The sequence below is a fragment of the Mustela nigripes genome, chromosome 7, assembly GCF_022355385.1.
Source record: "Mustela nigripes isolate SB6536 chromosome 7, MUSNIG.SB6536, whole genome shotgun sequence".
Taxonomy (NCBI): Eukaryota; Metazoa; Chordata; class Mammalia; order Carnivora; family Mustelidae; genus Mustela; species Mustela nigripes.
In genome coordinates this window covers 70,920,214-70,934,845 of record NC_081563.1, presented here as the reverse complement: position 1 = coordinate 70,934,845, position 14,632 = coordinate 70,920,214, and the positions used below count along the sequence as shown (strand labels likewise).

At 39.0% G+C, this 14,632-nt stretch overlaps 1 protein-coding gene across 16 annotated transcripts in view; it reads right to left on the bottom strand.

Moving 5' to 3' along the window:
- The window catches only part of NRXN1 (neurexin 1), a 1,159,797-nt gene that overhangs the window by 698,665 nt on the left and 446,500 nt on the right, over nucleotides 1–14,632 (bottom strand). For 10 of the 16 annotated variants that reach the window (XM_059406092.1, XM_059406088.1, XM_059406087.1 and 7 more), the window contains 2 exons: nucleotides 13,249–13,272; nucleotides 12,001–12,162 (listed from right to left, as the gene is read on the bottom strand). In XM_059406092.1, the coding sequence (XP_059262075.1) occupies nucleotides 12,001–12,162; nucleotides 13,249–13,272 (186 nt within the window). The remainder of the gene's footprint in view (nucleotides 1–12,000; nucleotides 12,163–13,248; nucleotides 13,273–14,632) is intronic. The other 6 variants (XM_059406090.1, XM_059406098.1, XM_059406099.1 and 3 more) reach the window with 1 other exon arrangement.

Sequence of the window (14,632 nt, the reverse complement as noted above, 5' to 3'; positions counted from 1 at the left end):
TCCAGAACTCAAGTCATCTTGATTCTACCTCTGGCACCCTTGGACTCTTTGGTATTCCCAGGACTTCTTATGTCTCTAGATCAACTCTTCACATCTTTCCTTTGATTTGCTGTACTTTTTTTTTCCCCCCTCCTGGAGGGTTGGGGCCTTTTGATCATTCCTACTGAGTTCTGGTCCTATCACAGACCTTTCTAAAAGTCTCCCCAGCAACTGGTAACAAATAGTAACCATTGTTAAAGTCCTTCCATCATTTGCCTCCATAACACCCTAAATTGTTAATAAAAGTGCAGGCTCACTCCTAAACCAGAGGCTGTGGAGACAGGGATCTGCGGTCTAATAAACTCTCAGGTGATTCTCACACATGCAACTTTTCAACCACTGCAGCATTCCCATTTGCCATCATTTTATCCATGTCTCATCTCCACCAGTTTTTAACCAGCATCATTGTTCACCTGTCTTCCACGCACTCTTGCCTAGACACCCTGACTGACCTGGTTCCCTCAAACATGATATGAATTCTTTTACAAACATGCCCTCTCTCCAATTTTGACTCTGTCTCAACTTTCCATCTCATACCCCATTCTCTTGGAGAGACACTACTTTTCTTTCAAGGTCAAACTCACATATTAGCTCCATGAGAACTCCCCCTGCCTTTTTTTTTTTTTTTTTTGACATTACTCATCCACTCTCCAAATACTGTGTTAACTTAGAATGCAGCACATACCTTTGTTACAGGACTTATCTCACTTTAGTGTAATTACAATGAATCTACTCAAGAGTTATGGGGCACCAACTGTGCCCTGGGTGTCAGCACTAAAGAAATAGAAACCATAGTTCAGGCTACCAAGAAAATCACCCCCCCCCCCGCCAGCTTTTTCCAGGCAGAGTCTTCATCTGAACCACAGAATGCAATAACCATTTTCTCAATTCTCTCAGGGATGATAGGAACTAGCACTTTTATATACAATGACTGTCATAGGGCATTAGGGCCTAATCTTCTTGAGAAACCCTAGGTAATCAAACATTGGTCAATTATAGCGGCAATAAGTGCTATGACAGAGATAAGCCCAAGGTGAGAATGGAGAAGGAGAATAACAACACCTAATTGCTTATGTGTTTGTTTTCCCAGTATCATGTCTTATTCCTTTTCTGTCCTCACTTAGCATCTAGCACGGGCTCATTTTAGGGTGGTCCTTTAATACATACTTTTAATGAAAAGCGTTGGAATTCATCATTATGGGTATGTGTTTTCGGAATCTAGCCAAGGCAATGCAAATCATATTTTTGAACCCAGCATCTACTCCAAAGAAATTTAATTTGAATATATTTTCAAGAACAAATAGCCTCCAGTAACCAACTGGGCTTAGGAAAAAATAGTAGGGAAATAATACAAAATGCCATAAAATTCTGGTGTCTTAAAGAAATTTTCAGGGAGGGCCTGTGAAATCTCCTTCTCTAGTAAAAGGTCTGCAGTCACCATGCTTCAGATAGACCCATCTATTTATATACATCACATGGCATACTCTTCCTGGGATTAATGGTTTTCTCATTTTTGTCCGTTAAAGACAGCTCTATAATCAGTTTAGAAAGGTGCCATACTTCTTAGCTGCCTCTAGGGGGCTCTTATTAAAATTCATGCTGCAGAAGCTGTGTTTCTCCAAATGGTTCTTTTTTTTTTTTTTTTTAATATTTTATTTATTTATTTGACAGAGAGAAATCACAAGTAGATGGAGAGGCAGGCAGAGAGAGAGAGAGGGAAGCAGGCTCCCTGCTGAGCAGAGAGCCCGATGCGGGACTCGATCCCAGGACCCTGAGATCATGACCTGAGCCGAAGGCAGCGGCTTAACCCACTGAGCCACCCAGGCACCCCAAATGGTTCTTTAATGCCTCAAATCTCCAACTGTCTAATTTATATCCAAGGAAGAGTTTACTTCTTTTAGGGCATAATCCATTATATTACAAAGTTGTTAAAATGTAAATAAATACATAGAAATCTGTTTAAGTTAGCAAATTGTGGTAAGGCAAAATAATCCTACAGAAACCATGGCCTAAAAAATACATAAAGAATATATATATATATATATATATATATATATAATTCAGCATAAGAATATTACCATGCAAAAATGACAATTAACCCAAGTAAACCTGCACACAGTAATTCTTAGCATTTGGCAAGGGAAAAAATTCTGCTTATGAAAGCAGTACTCCTAAAGTGAAATAAAGGTTAAGAGACCTAGTTTAAAATTGTTATTAAAACAGGAAGGAATTTCACTTTAATGGTCATGGGCTTAGTTCCAACGATTTCAGAGCGAAAGCTTATTGCTTGGATAGTAAATATGACTCATCCCAAGACTGTATTCATCCCTAAATTTAAACTGTTGGGGACTGGCCCTATGTGTGTCCTGGTGGCTTCTCTGCTCTGAGTGTAATCAGATTCTGATGTCCATCTCTGAAAAGAAGGTTGACCCCATACAAGGCCTTGGAGGGAACTAAGCCTGGGGGATTTTCCATAGGATCAGGGCACTTTCAGATGCTGAGGCTCTGGCTGTAAGATTCAGAGCCACAACCAAGCTACTAGGTTGTACATTGTTTTATATTTTAAGATCCTTAAAATTCAGATCTGAGTGTCAGCTGAGATGCATACTAACCTAGGTTAATTGACAGTGCTTAGTGACTTTAACATAATTGTGCATCTTATAGTCAATGATGTCAATAAAATATGGTAGTGGAGGTGTTCTAGCTCAGTGATTGTCAAACTTTAATTTGCATAGGAAATCACCTGGGGATCTTATTAAATTGTGGATTCTGACTTAGTAGATCATGGGAGGAGCATGAGGTTTTCCATCTAACAAGCTCCCAGGTGATGTTGATGCTGCTGGTTCCAGGCCACGCCTCCAGGAGGAGTAAGTCCCTAAAGGGGCTAACAGAGGTTGGTGGGCTTTATTTATTTTTAAACTACTCCAAAACTACAGCTTTTAGTTGCATGCTATTGTTTAGAAGTTGTACTATATAAATTCTATGGAATTTTATATAAATATATTGATCAATACATAATCATATAATTAATCAATAATAACTAAAGGTAATGATAGTGAAGGATTGATGTCAATCTTCGGTGACCATATTTATTTTGCCTGGGGACACTGGGGAAGAAAATGTTAATTTGCTATTTCAAACATTTAAGTCTCCCATCTGAGGCTCTGCTTTGTCTACAGGTGGTAGACACCAGTAAGGGTACAGCAATTGTTTTGAAAAGTAATGGTACCTGAAATCTGATGATGATAGTATCTTTAAAAGGTTAAAAAAAAAGTATGTGAACTATAAAGATTAACAGACTCTCCCCACTTCTTCATAAGATACCCACATTTTTCCAAAAAAAAAAATTGAGTTTCTCAATTAGCTTTACTAATTTCTGATGCAGCAGAAGGTGGGTATTTTATAATTTAGGGAAACAAACCAGGAAAGCACACTGGGATGAGAATCATTGAACAGAGGTTTTCTGAATTATTTTATGTGTTCTTGATGTGGCCTTAATGACATTAGAAATAATTTGTGATTCCCAAGCTAATTCGATTTCCTCACAAAGCTAACTTTTAAAGTGAGATACTGTGTGTCAAATCTCATAAACTCATCTGTAATCAGGAAAATCCTCATGCTTTGTAGGGTCCAGGGAAAAGTGAAAATAAGGAGCTCCTTGTTCAGAAGTTATTAGGAATCTCAACATGGCAACAGGAAGATATTAAACCAAGAATACGTGTGGGGCCCGTTGTGCCTACATAGGTCATGTCTCCATGAAGCATATATAGGTTGCATGTCCTTTCTGCAATATAATTATAGCTACTACTCACTAATGAATGAAATATTGTGTACCAGGCACCATGCTAAGTGCTTCAGTTACATAGTTTCACTTAATCCTTTAGAAGAGAAGAAAACTGCAGCACAAAAAAGTAACTTTTCTGAGGTTATACAAGACCAAGTTTAGGGAGAGTCGGAATTTGAACCCAGATCTGTCTGTCTTCAAAGCCTTTCATCTCACCTAGTTAAGGGTAATACCAATCTCCAACTGGTTATTGTCATCCCCATTTGATTTTATTCGCAAACTTGGGCTCAGAAAAACTACTCATATTCGAAAGGCAATTCAATTACTCAGACCCTGATTAGGGGCACCTGGGTGGCTCAGTGGGTTAAAGCTTCTGCCTTCCGTTCAGGTCATGATCCCAGGGTCCTGGAATCAAGCCCCGAATCGGGGTCTCTGCTCAGCCGGGAGCCTGCCTCCCCACTCTGCCTACTTGTGATCTCTGTCTGTTTAAAAACAAAAACAAAAACAACAAAAAACCTTAAAAAAAAAAAAGGCCCTGATTAGACAACATGCATTAAAACAATTATATCCTGGTACATTGTATGGAACTTGGTATATAGGACATAGTCATATAATACTCAGGGAAATAAACTGAACCCTTAGAGTCACCAATTTCTCTGTACAGAGAATATTTACTCAACAAAGACAAAAATCTCATTTTCCTATTATTTAAAATCATATGTTTCTGAATGATACCAGAATTATTTTTATTTTAAAGTAATTAATTTGTTTTAAATGTGTCTCAATAGTGACAATTCTCTTGAAAAAGACTAATTATTGTGCACAGGAATAATTTTCTTCCAAACATAGCACTTGAACTAAAGTATATAGGGTATATCATTTCATAATAGAAATTCAGATAAATTCCAAAATATTCAATTTGTTTTAAATGGGTTTCAGATTTTTAAAATATGGCTCAAACTTGGTAAAGTGCAAACTTGCACTTCTATGGAATTTTTACTTTTCTTTGTAATGTGTTTTCTAATCCTTTATAGTCACTTTGTCTTTCCTATTCTTTTTCAATTCTGAGAGTGGAGCAAATTAATTGTGTTTCAATCCCATATAATAGCACACCCATTAGAGAGTTGAGCAAAGAGAGACAGACAGGACAACTTGGATTACTTTGTCACCTTCTCTTTGAAGTGGTATGATTTCCCCCGACAGAATGAACTACAGCTTCTGCTGTATTTCTAGAACACTTTTTTATACCTTACTTAAAGAACCGGTAATTACCTGTTTCTTTGTCGGGGCTCTAGTGGGTGTCCCCAGTGTCTGGTACTGAGCTTGGCACATAGTGGGTATTAAGTAATGTTGACTCATTGAATGCACCCATGCAAGTGTTAATGTGTAAGCAAATGGAACAATTTAAACAAGATATTCTAGTGGGTGTTGAAATTAAGAGGAGATGTTCAGTCTTAGACATTATTCATTACTGCTTTCTGCTGGGCTAGGAAATGTCATCTTCTATAAAATGTATCGCGTCCTCAGAATTAAAATGTCATTGAACCCCCTACCAAACAATGTTATGCTAGCCTGATATTTGAAAGCACTACAATCCATTATGCCAACTGCTGATATAGTTCCAGGCTATGGGGGCTTCTGCCAAAACTGATGGGAAATAAAAATCTGTGGGTCCCCTGGAAGGGAGGCTGCTACGTCCAAAAAACTGAATTCCAGGCAAGGACTCACCAGATGCTTTGTAAACTGAAGAGCTGAATTCCACTTCCTTGGGGACCTGAGCAGATGGGACTCCCTGAACCCAGTCTTGAAGAGTATCTATGGCAAAATGCCTGGTTTCTGCCCCAATTGCTTTTCTGCTTTGTCCTCAAGGCTACAATGTGCAGAGGGAAACAGTCTTAGCAATGTATGAAGCCAATACTTCATAGAAGCCTACAAAGTACTTACAAATGTGGTTTCTGTGTATCCTTGCTTATATGGTTGGCTACAGAGTACAGAAATTTAGGACAAGCATTCTTATCTTATTTACCCCCTTAGAGGAGGAAAGCTATGTAGGCTATTAAAGGAAAGAAGAGGCTCATGGCGATAATATCTCAGTACCAGCTAAGACCGTGGGAGAAATAATCCCATGGGAAGCTCATGCATAACTAACTGGGCATCCACAAAATTTTTTCCTGCTCCTTTCCCTCCCTCTTTGACCAATCTTCAATGTCCTAGCAATCTAGGCTGTGTTGTTGTGTTTTTTGTTTGTTTGTTCTCCTTTCCCCTAAAGCTTCTTATAAAGGTCATTTCATCTGGGGCATCTGGCTCAGTTAGTTGGGTGGCTGACTCTTGATTTTGGCTCAGGTCATGATCTCACGGTCCTGGGATCAAGCTCCTTGCTAGGCTCTGTGCTCAGTGGGGTATCAGCTTGATGATTCTCTCTCTACCCCTCCCCTGCTTGCTCTCTCTCTCTCTAAAGCAAAGAAATAAACCTTTAAGAAAAGATCATTTCATCTAATTTTACTTTAATAAAAATATTGAGAAAAAGAAATGAGAAGAGAGTAGAGGAAGCAACATAGAAGCAGTTAAAGGCAAGGATTCTGTAGTCGGATTATTCAGGTTCAGATCTTACTTAGCTCTGCTACTAAGTCATTGTTTTCTCCTAGGTCAGTTACCTAACTTCTCCTGTCTTCATGTCCTTTGTCAGGTAGGAATAATACTAATGTGCAACTATTGTCATGCTCAGAGTATTACCTTTGAATATACAGAGCACTGAAAAGAATAGCAGTGCACCCCATTATGGGATTAATTTAAAAGCAGTACTAAAGATAAAATGCTCCAAGCTCTCTCTCTCTCTCTCTCTCTCTCTCTCTCTCACACACACACACACACACACAATTCTTTTTTTCCAAGATTCTCTTGCTGCTAAGCTTGAAATAGTAAATATCAAATTATTTCACCGTTCCATTTTTTTTTTAAGTACATTATTTTTGCTGTGCTGCTGATGCCCCTAGTATAAACCTGTTAGGAAATTCAGAATGTTGTAGATATTATATGAGAAATAGAAAATGATTAATACATTATTATTACTACTCTGGGATATACCAACTATGTTATCCTTTCACTCATAGCTCTGACTTTTAATATCCCTTTATATAGTGTCTAGTATAATCCTAGACAGAAATACCACAGAGCTTCTGTCACTAGAGTTTATTTGGATAGTCTCATTGAGGCAAAGCAATCTAATCGTCATGAGCACTGAACTCATAATGCCCCAAGGTCATTTTCAACCTCACCACTCAGAGACGTGGGTTCTGCTGAGCTCTCAAGAGTCATCATTTGCAGGACTCTGGGGGATATTATCAGTAGTAGTACTAGTATTTTTACCTCACATGGGTTCTTGGAAAAACACCCTTAAAAGGAAAAAGACTCCTGACTTTAAAAAAAAAAAAAAAAAGCTGTGATCTGCTGTCCTGCAAATGAAATGAGGCAAAGGTAATTGACCTGTTTGCATTTTAGTGCTGACACTTTATTACAGCAGAAGAGATAAAACACATTTCAGTATTCAGTATTCAGTACTTCCAAGATCTGAAGAAATTAGACAGGGCCTAATGGCACATAAAGATTTGTCAATTTCTTTGACATTCCCACAAATTCGATCTCATTTTCTTGTTACAGTTTTAAAGGCAAACTGCCATCTTCTGTGTTTTAAATTAGATGGGGAAAACTTATTTTCTTTCTAGACAAGAACCTGTGCCCAGAACACTGCAGGCCAGCCTGCCTCCTTTCCAGTTGGACAAAACCAAGCACTCTTAGGCATCACCAAGCCAAGACTCTTCCTCTAGAAAGTCAGCCCCAAGCCAAACAGTGAGTCCTTGAGTTGCAGGAATCCCTATGTTTTGCAGTCTTTTATTTCGAGGATTGTTACAGAACCTAACTTCAAATGCTTAGCTCAAGTGAGGACATGTTACCAAATAGTTATGGTGCTATTATCCCTAATATTGGAATAATAGTAGTAATATTGGTTATCTAATATTAGTTACCCAAATTACTTATTAGTTATCTAATAATATGGTGAATAAAAAAAATATTCCGATCTGAATGGGACATGTCTAGGAAGAGATGACAAGGAAATGCAAAATGCAGTTCCCTTCCTGAGAGAGTGAAGGAGGCCTGGGGAAATAATAGCATAACCTGTCAAATGCTACCTAGTGAGGCACAGGCTGTGATGGCACAGGAAGAGAGCAAAGGCAGAAAGAAGGTACATATAGGTATCAGGGCTTCCAACCCAGAAGACTCTGGAGGAAATGAAAACCTCAGGAGAAATGTGTTGCATTAAGACTGTGGAGCTCCTATGAGAAGGTCCTCTCACCTAAACGAGTCCTTGCTCTTCCCAAGCTGCATGATTTACAGACATGAGTGAAGACCTCCTTACCCTCCAAAGCTCCCCCTAGGTCAAATTTCTACAAGAGGTCACAAAGCCTCCTCTGGCAAACTCAGGAAGGTAACTTAAAATGCAAATTTTGCCATGGATCTTCGTTCTTACATGTAAATGACAGACACTCCAGTCTTCCCTGAGCAATGAAGGAAATAAGAACAGAAGGACACCTGAGGACACACACTTACTGATCTGGTTCTACAACAGAAGAGTTTAAATTGGGAAGCCTTCACAATTGTCTAAAAGAAAAAAGCTAGGAATTAAGGGGTATTTGCACAAAGGATATTGTGTACCTCTTTTTCAGTGCTGATGCTGGAACCCCATGGGAATTACAGAACTGCCACTGGAAATGGCAGAGGGGACCACACTGATTCTATGGAAGAATCAACTATTTTTTTTTTTTTTTTTTAACGGGGTGGAGGGAGGGATGCTTACATAAGAGGATATTTTCTGAATCTCATCCATGTTGTAGCATCTTCCAAATTTGTAGTGCTGAAAGATTCTCAGTGTAATTAAAGGCTGAGCTGATCTAATTAGGTTGATGAAATTTTCAGTAGGGATTTAATTCCCCCTAGCATTTCACTATTTTCTTTTTTTCTACAATCCCTCCTTAGGCTTATCCCAAAAGACTTAGTGGCGACATTCTAAATTGTCTCACACAGGCAGTGTCTCCACTCAAATAACTGATTGTAAAACCTCCAGCAGGTACCTATGGTTAAAAACAAACTTCAAATAAAAGATTCTAGGTTGTTTTATTGAAGACAATCCTTTCCTCCCTCTTCACTTTCATTTCCCTACCAATAAACTGTATTAAATAATCTGCACTCAGGAGGGAAATAGGTGTTTCAAAGCATTCTAGAGGTACAAAGAGACTAAGAAATGCATAATAGGGGGAGTAGATTCTAATGCAAATTTAGATTCTACTAAAATTTAGTAGATTTAATGCAAAATGGGGGAGTGGCATGACCCTTCCTTGTAAGTCATTTACTACAGAAGCCTTCATGGTCAAAATATTGGGACAGAAACACATATTAGTGGGATTTTCATCTATTTTTGAAGATTAAAAAAAAATTCCTAATGAGCACCCAGGAAGCAACTGTGATACTTTTATACATTAAAATGCTTTCCCAAGTAGCTTAAAGTAAATGGGCAGGGCAGTAAGTGTCCTCAGACAGACTCCAAGCTCCTCACTGATGTGATTGATCTTTCTGCACGCTCCTCCAATTCCCTTTCCTGGTGCAGTGGTCACTCAAAAACTGCTTGCCAGAAAAATTATATTTAACTAAAATGATCAATAATTCTTTTTTTTTTTTTAAAGATTTTTTATTTATTTATTTGACAGAGAGAGATGACAAGCAGGCAGAGAGGCAGGCAGAGAGAGGGGAGGAAGCAGGCTCCCTGCTGAGCAGAGAGCCCGATGCGGGGCTCGATCCCAGGACCCTGGGATCATGACCTGAGCCAAAGGCAGAGACTTTAACTTTAACACATTCAAAAACCAAATAAAAATAGATGAGTTCTAAAATCTATCTACCACTCATTAACATTTGAACGTTACAACATTAATTTGACACACAGTTTAATCTGACACTCTCATTTCAGATCATGGCAATCCACTGAGGCTTCCTACACTCAAAAAGTCATCCTGCCACACTGAACTATCGGAAAACGACAAGGTTCAGCTGAGGGTGTTCACAGCAGAAAATCTCATGTTTTTACTGGATAGCCAAAAGAGCTCTTTAGCTACCATCATGTTTCTGCTAAAGATTCTTAGATCCCCTTTCCTTTCCCTAGGCCACAGCTGGACTGACTTGCCACAGATGAAGCTGGGCCTAGGAGCTAACTGTAGGCTGTCCTGTTCACAGTGAAAGTGAGGAAACAGGGTGGGTGGGTGAGTGGCAGTGTGGTTTCTGTGCCCCCACCCCCCTTCACAATTCCCTTTCCCGGAAGGGGATCGTAGGCATCTTATCATAAGGTCTGGTTTCTGGGTTTTTGGTTTTTGTTTATTTTTACCATGTTTCTCCCTAATCTATCCCCTGCCTATCCAAACCATAGCCATCCATCAAGATTCTCACATTTTTACTCTTCTGTGTATCTTCTGTGTCTACTAAATTTCTCACTCATTTCATTCTCTCCGACTCCAAAGGATATAACTCTGCCACACAACTTAATACCTCATCCCTCACAGTCCATTACACATTTCTAAGAGCCATTTCAGTTTGTAAGCAGCTTGAGAGTTTGCACAATATTCCATGGCAGGGACCAAAACAAAGGTGTCTGCTGGGACACTGTATATTATGGTAGTTAAGAGCACAACAGACTCTGACATTGGACTCCTTTGATTAAGCTCTATGCCTTGATAGTTGTTAGCTATGAGACTTGATCAAGAAACTTACCTGCTCCAAAACCTGATACATCCCTTGAAAAATGCAAATGATAAAATGACTACCTATATTGAGGAGATCCCTGTAAGCTCTTAGGACAACATCCAGCACAAAATAAGAGTTCAAAAAATGCCAGTGCTATTATCATGATAATGAAAATAATAATTATTTTATTATACCCACAGAACTTAGCATAGTCTTGGGTCATACTACATATTTATAAAGGGTGAAAGTGGGAGGCTGTTGACCCCTCCCCCAACAAAGTATGGTTAAATTCAACTTTTCAGAACTGCATCTCCTTGTCTTTGTTAAAATGAGCATTTTCAAATTCTTCTTAGGATTTTTCTATATCAAGCCACTACTAGCCCATACAGTATGTTCCCATACATGGAGGGGAGGTAAGAGTATGGTAAGCAGTGGCTGTTTTTCACTGATGCTTACCTGAATCAAGTTTATATGACTGGAGGATTTTCTTCAGAATAAACCAAAGTATGTAACTGCTTACCAATAGCAACCATGAATAATCACTCATAAATTGACTGATTACACTTTACATTTTGGAGGTTTACACCATTAAACGGCAGCCATACAATACAAGAGAAATCTCTGGTTCTAGCAGCCAAAAGAAACTGAGTTCTACCTGACTGAAAACAGGCAGGATTCATGGCCAAAAAAAATATAAATAAATAAATTAATTAATATAAGTTGAGATTCAAGGACTTCCCAATCTTTTTTCCCCATACCCTGACAAGTTCTAATTTTATCAAGAGTTATAACAGATAAGGACAGCTGAGTACGAGGGATGAAATTACTGATATCTTTTAGCCTGATAGCTTTGTTCAGATAAATATCAAGTGTGCTCATCAGATCTTAAATGAAACAGCTTCACTTCCTTTGGGACATTTTTCAAACATAAGAACAAAATTATTTCATCACACAGGCTCATTTTGTTTTTGTTTGATGTAACCTCTCTCTTGTTTCCTAATTTTTTTCTTCTTTTTTCTTGTAATGATCAAACAAGACACCACTGTATTAAAAACATCTAAGACACTTAAGTAAAAATGAGCAAGGTATTGAACTTAACTCTAGCTCCTGCCTTTCTTTGTTTCACTTTCCTTTATAGCTAGTACACAACTTCCCATGCAGAACTCAACTGTGACTTACTTACAGACTATGAAAGAAGAGGCAGTTCTTTCCTTCATCATGTCCCATGAGCTGCCTCCCTCCCCCAACCCTATACCATCAACAGCAGAATACTGAATTTAAGGTTGTGCCCTTTGACTCCGCAAACACTGGGTCTTCAGCAAAGGTGCTCTCAGTCCGGATCTGAAATGATGGGATCATGGATTAGGAATGATTCTGGTGACAGTGATATTTACCTCTTTGAGACAGCCCATAAAGTTGTTACTGACTGGTGACCCTGGAAGGTCTGCTGTGCTGGGACTGCCTCCAACATAGAAAAAGTCATCAGACCCCAGCATGGTATAATCTTCTTGCGTGTAGCCCGTTGTGGTAAGAATCCCATCCACTGATATTGTCACCTAGATAACAAAGCACAGGGAAAGGACACGCTATACTCAGACCTAGATACTGTAATCCTGGGATATGCCTGTTTTGTGTTTTGTTTTGTTTTATTTTTTTTTCATTTTGTTTTTGTTTTTTGGTTTTTTTTTTGCTTTTTCTTTTTTTCTGTTTGGTTTTTATCTTTAGACCTATGGCGGAACCCATTTTCATGTCTGTTTGAAGTTTATTCTTGGATTCTATTCAACTAGCCCTAAACGATCTAAACTAGTTAGAGAGTTAACTGATTATTGAACTAGTGTCAGCATCATCCCTACTGCAACTCAAAAGTTATTCAGCAGACACAAAAATGGTGTTAGTAAAATGCTTCCTAGGTTAGTTTTGCTGGTGTACATATTAGTAAAGTTTAGTCGTCTGTTATTAACTAATCACAACGTGCACCTTGTTAAGATAAAAGGCGCAAGCTATTTCCAGCAACGTCACTATTTGCACTATTGAGCAGCAGTTGTTCAGCATGCAAGTGCCTAAGTCCATGCCAGAGGGGAGGAAAGGCAAAACAACCCGTGGAAGCAGCACACGCGGATGTGCACATGCAGGAGGGACAGTACAGTTCAGAAAGGAAAGGAAAGAAAACGGGGAGAACCAAAGGGGGAAAAAAAAAAAAAGAAAAACAGAAAAAGAAAAGAAAAGAAAAAAAAACTGCTTTGTGATGACGTAAGGATGAGTGGGTGTGGCATCTCCGACATTCCCCAACCAGGTGTGCATGCCATGCATCATGAATGGTTAGAGACTGGCTGAGCTTGCGTCACTCGGGCCAGCCACCATTTTGTCTTATCCCGTGTTAACCACAGCTGGATGCAAAACGTTCGAAACGTTAACGATGCCCCTACAGGTGAGTTGGAAAACAGAAGTTGACAGGAACAGGTAAAAAATAAGAAGGTCAACAACAGATGAAAAGAAGGAGGTCAAAGTAAGCAGAAGAGTACCAACCGCAGTTCCTCTTTTGTTAATGATGTCTACAGTTAAAAGAAAGAAAGAAAACACACGGCAAACCCAAAATAAGAAACAATTAGAATGATATCTACCGAACAATGTAGTTTGTTTACCATAGCGTGTCCAATGCCTGAGTGCTTTGTGGAGAAGGGGGGAGAAAGGAAATTAAAAACTGTGAACAGAATAACGATCGTTACTTAAAAAATATGATGGTCTCTACCATGTTAGTACATTTTTTGATTCAGGTAACGGTTAGTAGAATGAAACATTCCATGAATGACATGTTAGTTATTAAGCATGTTAGTAACATAGAAAAAGGGCAAAAAAATTTTACAAGAAAAAAGCAGACTAACAAATAGGCCTCCCACAGAGGTAATATTTTTCCTGCCAGTATTGTTCATCACTTGCTACTAGATAGAAACAGACATATGGCAACGTTCCCTTTGCCTCCCTGAGTACATCTTGACAGTCATTTAAAAAGTCTATAAGGGATTCAAAGACCTAAAGCTCATCAGCTGACCACTGCCGCCCTATGCCCGGAAATGACCCCTCCCCCACCCTGGCCCTCCCCAGCCCCAGCAAATTCATAGGAATCGGTTGGCAATGCCCTACTACTCAATTTTACAGCACACAAGGACTCCTTCTCAACTCCAAAACTTCCTTCGGTCATATTGATGGACTTTAGGGTCACAGTTTACTGCAATGAAACAAAGCAAAGATCCTGACACATAGAATGAGTAGAATGGATTTTTTTTTTTAATCTGTCCTGCCACACATGCACCCCAGCTGTATAACCACAGTTTCCTTTGAGCTATCAATTCGCAGTTTGGTTTGTAACCTGAGCAAAGGCAAATCTAGAAAGTGGGCTCCTCAAGCCCCACCCCTCCTTCTGTGCTTCTCTCAAATGAGCCTCCGGTCTCTTGATGAGAATCTGAGAGAAAAAAATAAAAAAAGGAAAACCAAAGAGACAGACTTATAGGAAATCCGTGGTCCCCTGCTGCACTGAGGAGGTGGGGGGGGGGGGCGGTGACTCCCTCCCAGGGCAGGCGTGAAGCATGCAGTGTCCCTCCCATGCCAAGAAGGCCTCTGAAAGGTCTTTGAGGGTCTAAGAATCCTTCAGTTTTACTTGTCTGCTTTAGCTAGACTGCCTTAGCTAGGCTGTACTCCGAAAATTCTTTTTTTGTCTCAAGTTTGGATAGTTTAAGCCTTTCAGAAGTGGGAAAGAAAAGGTTAGATGGTTAACAGCTCAGAAAGAGAAGGCTGTTTTAGTAAAGGAAAACCAGAGACAATCCGGTCATTCTGCAACTGTTCAGAGAAACAACAAATATGTTAAGGATATTAGTTTGAGATCAGCATGTACTGCAGAAAAATTAGTCACTGTCAACACTTAACAAAATGACACATTATAATATAAAATTTCAAATAATAACCAAAACGTATATTGTTCAATATAAAAGGACAATCTATTCACTTCCATCTGTATATATAGATATATAG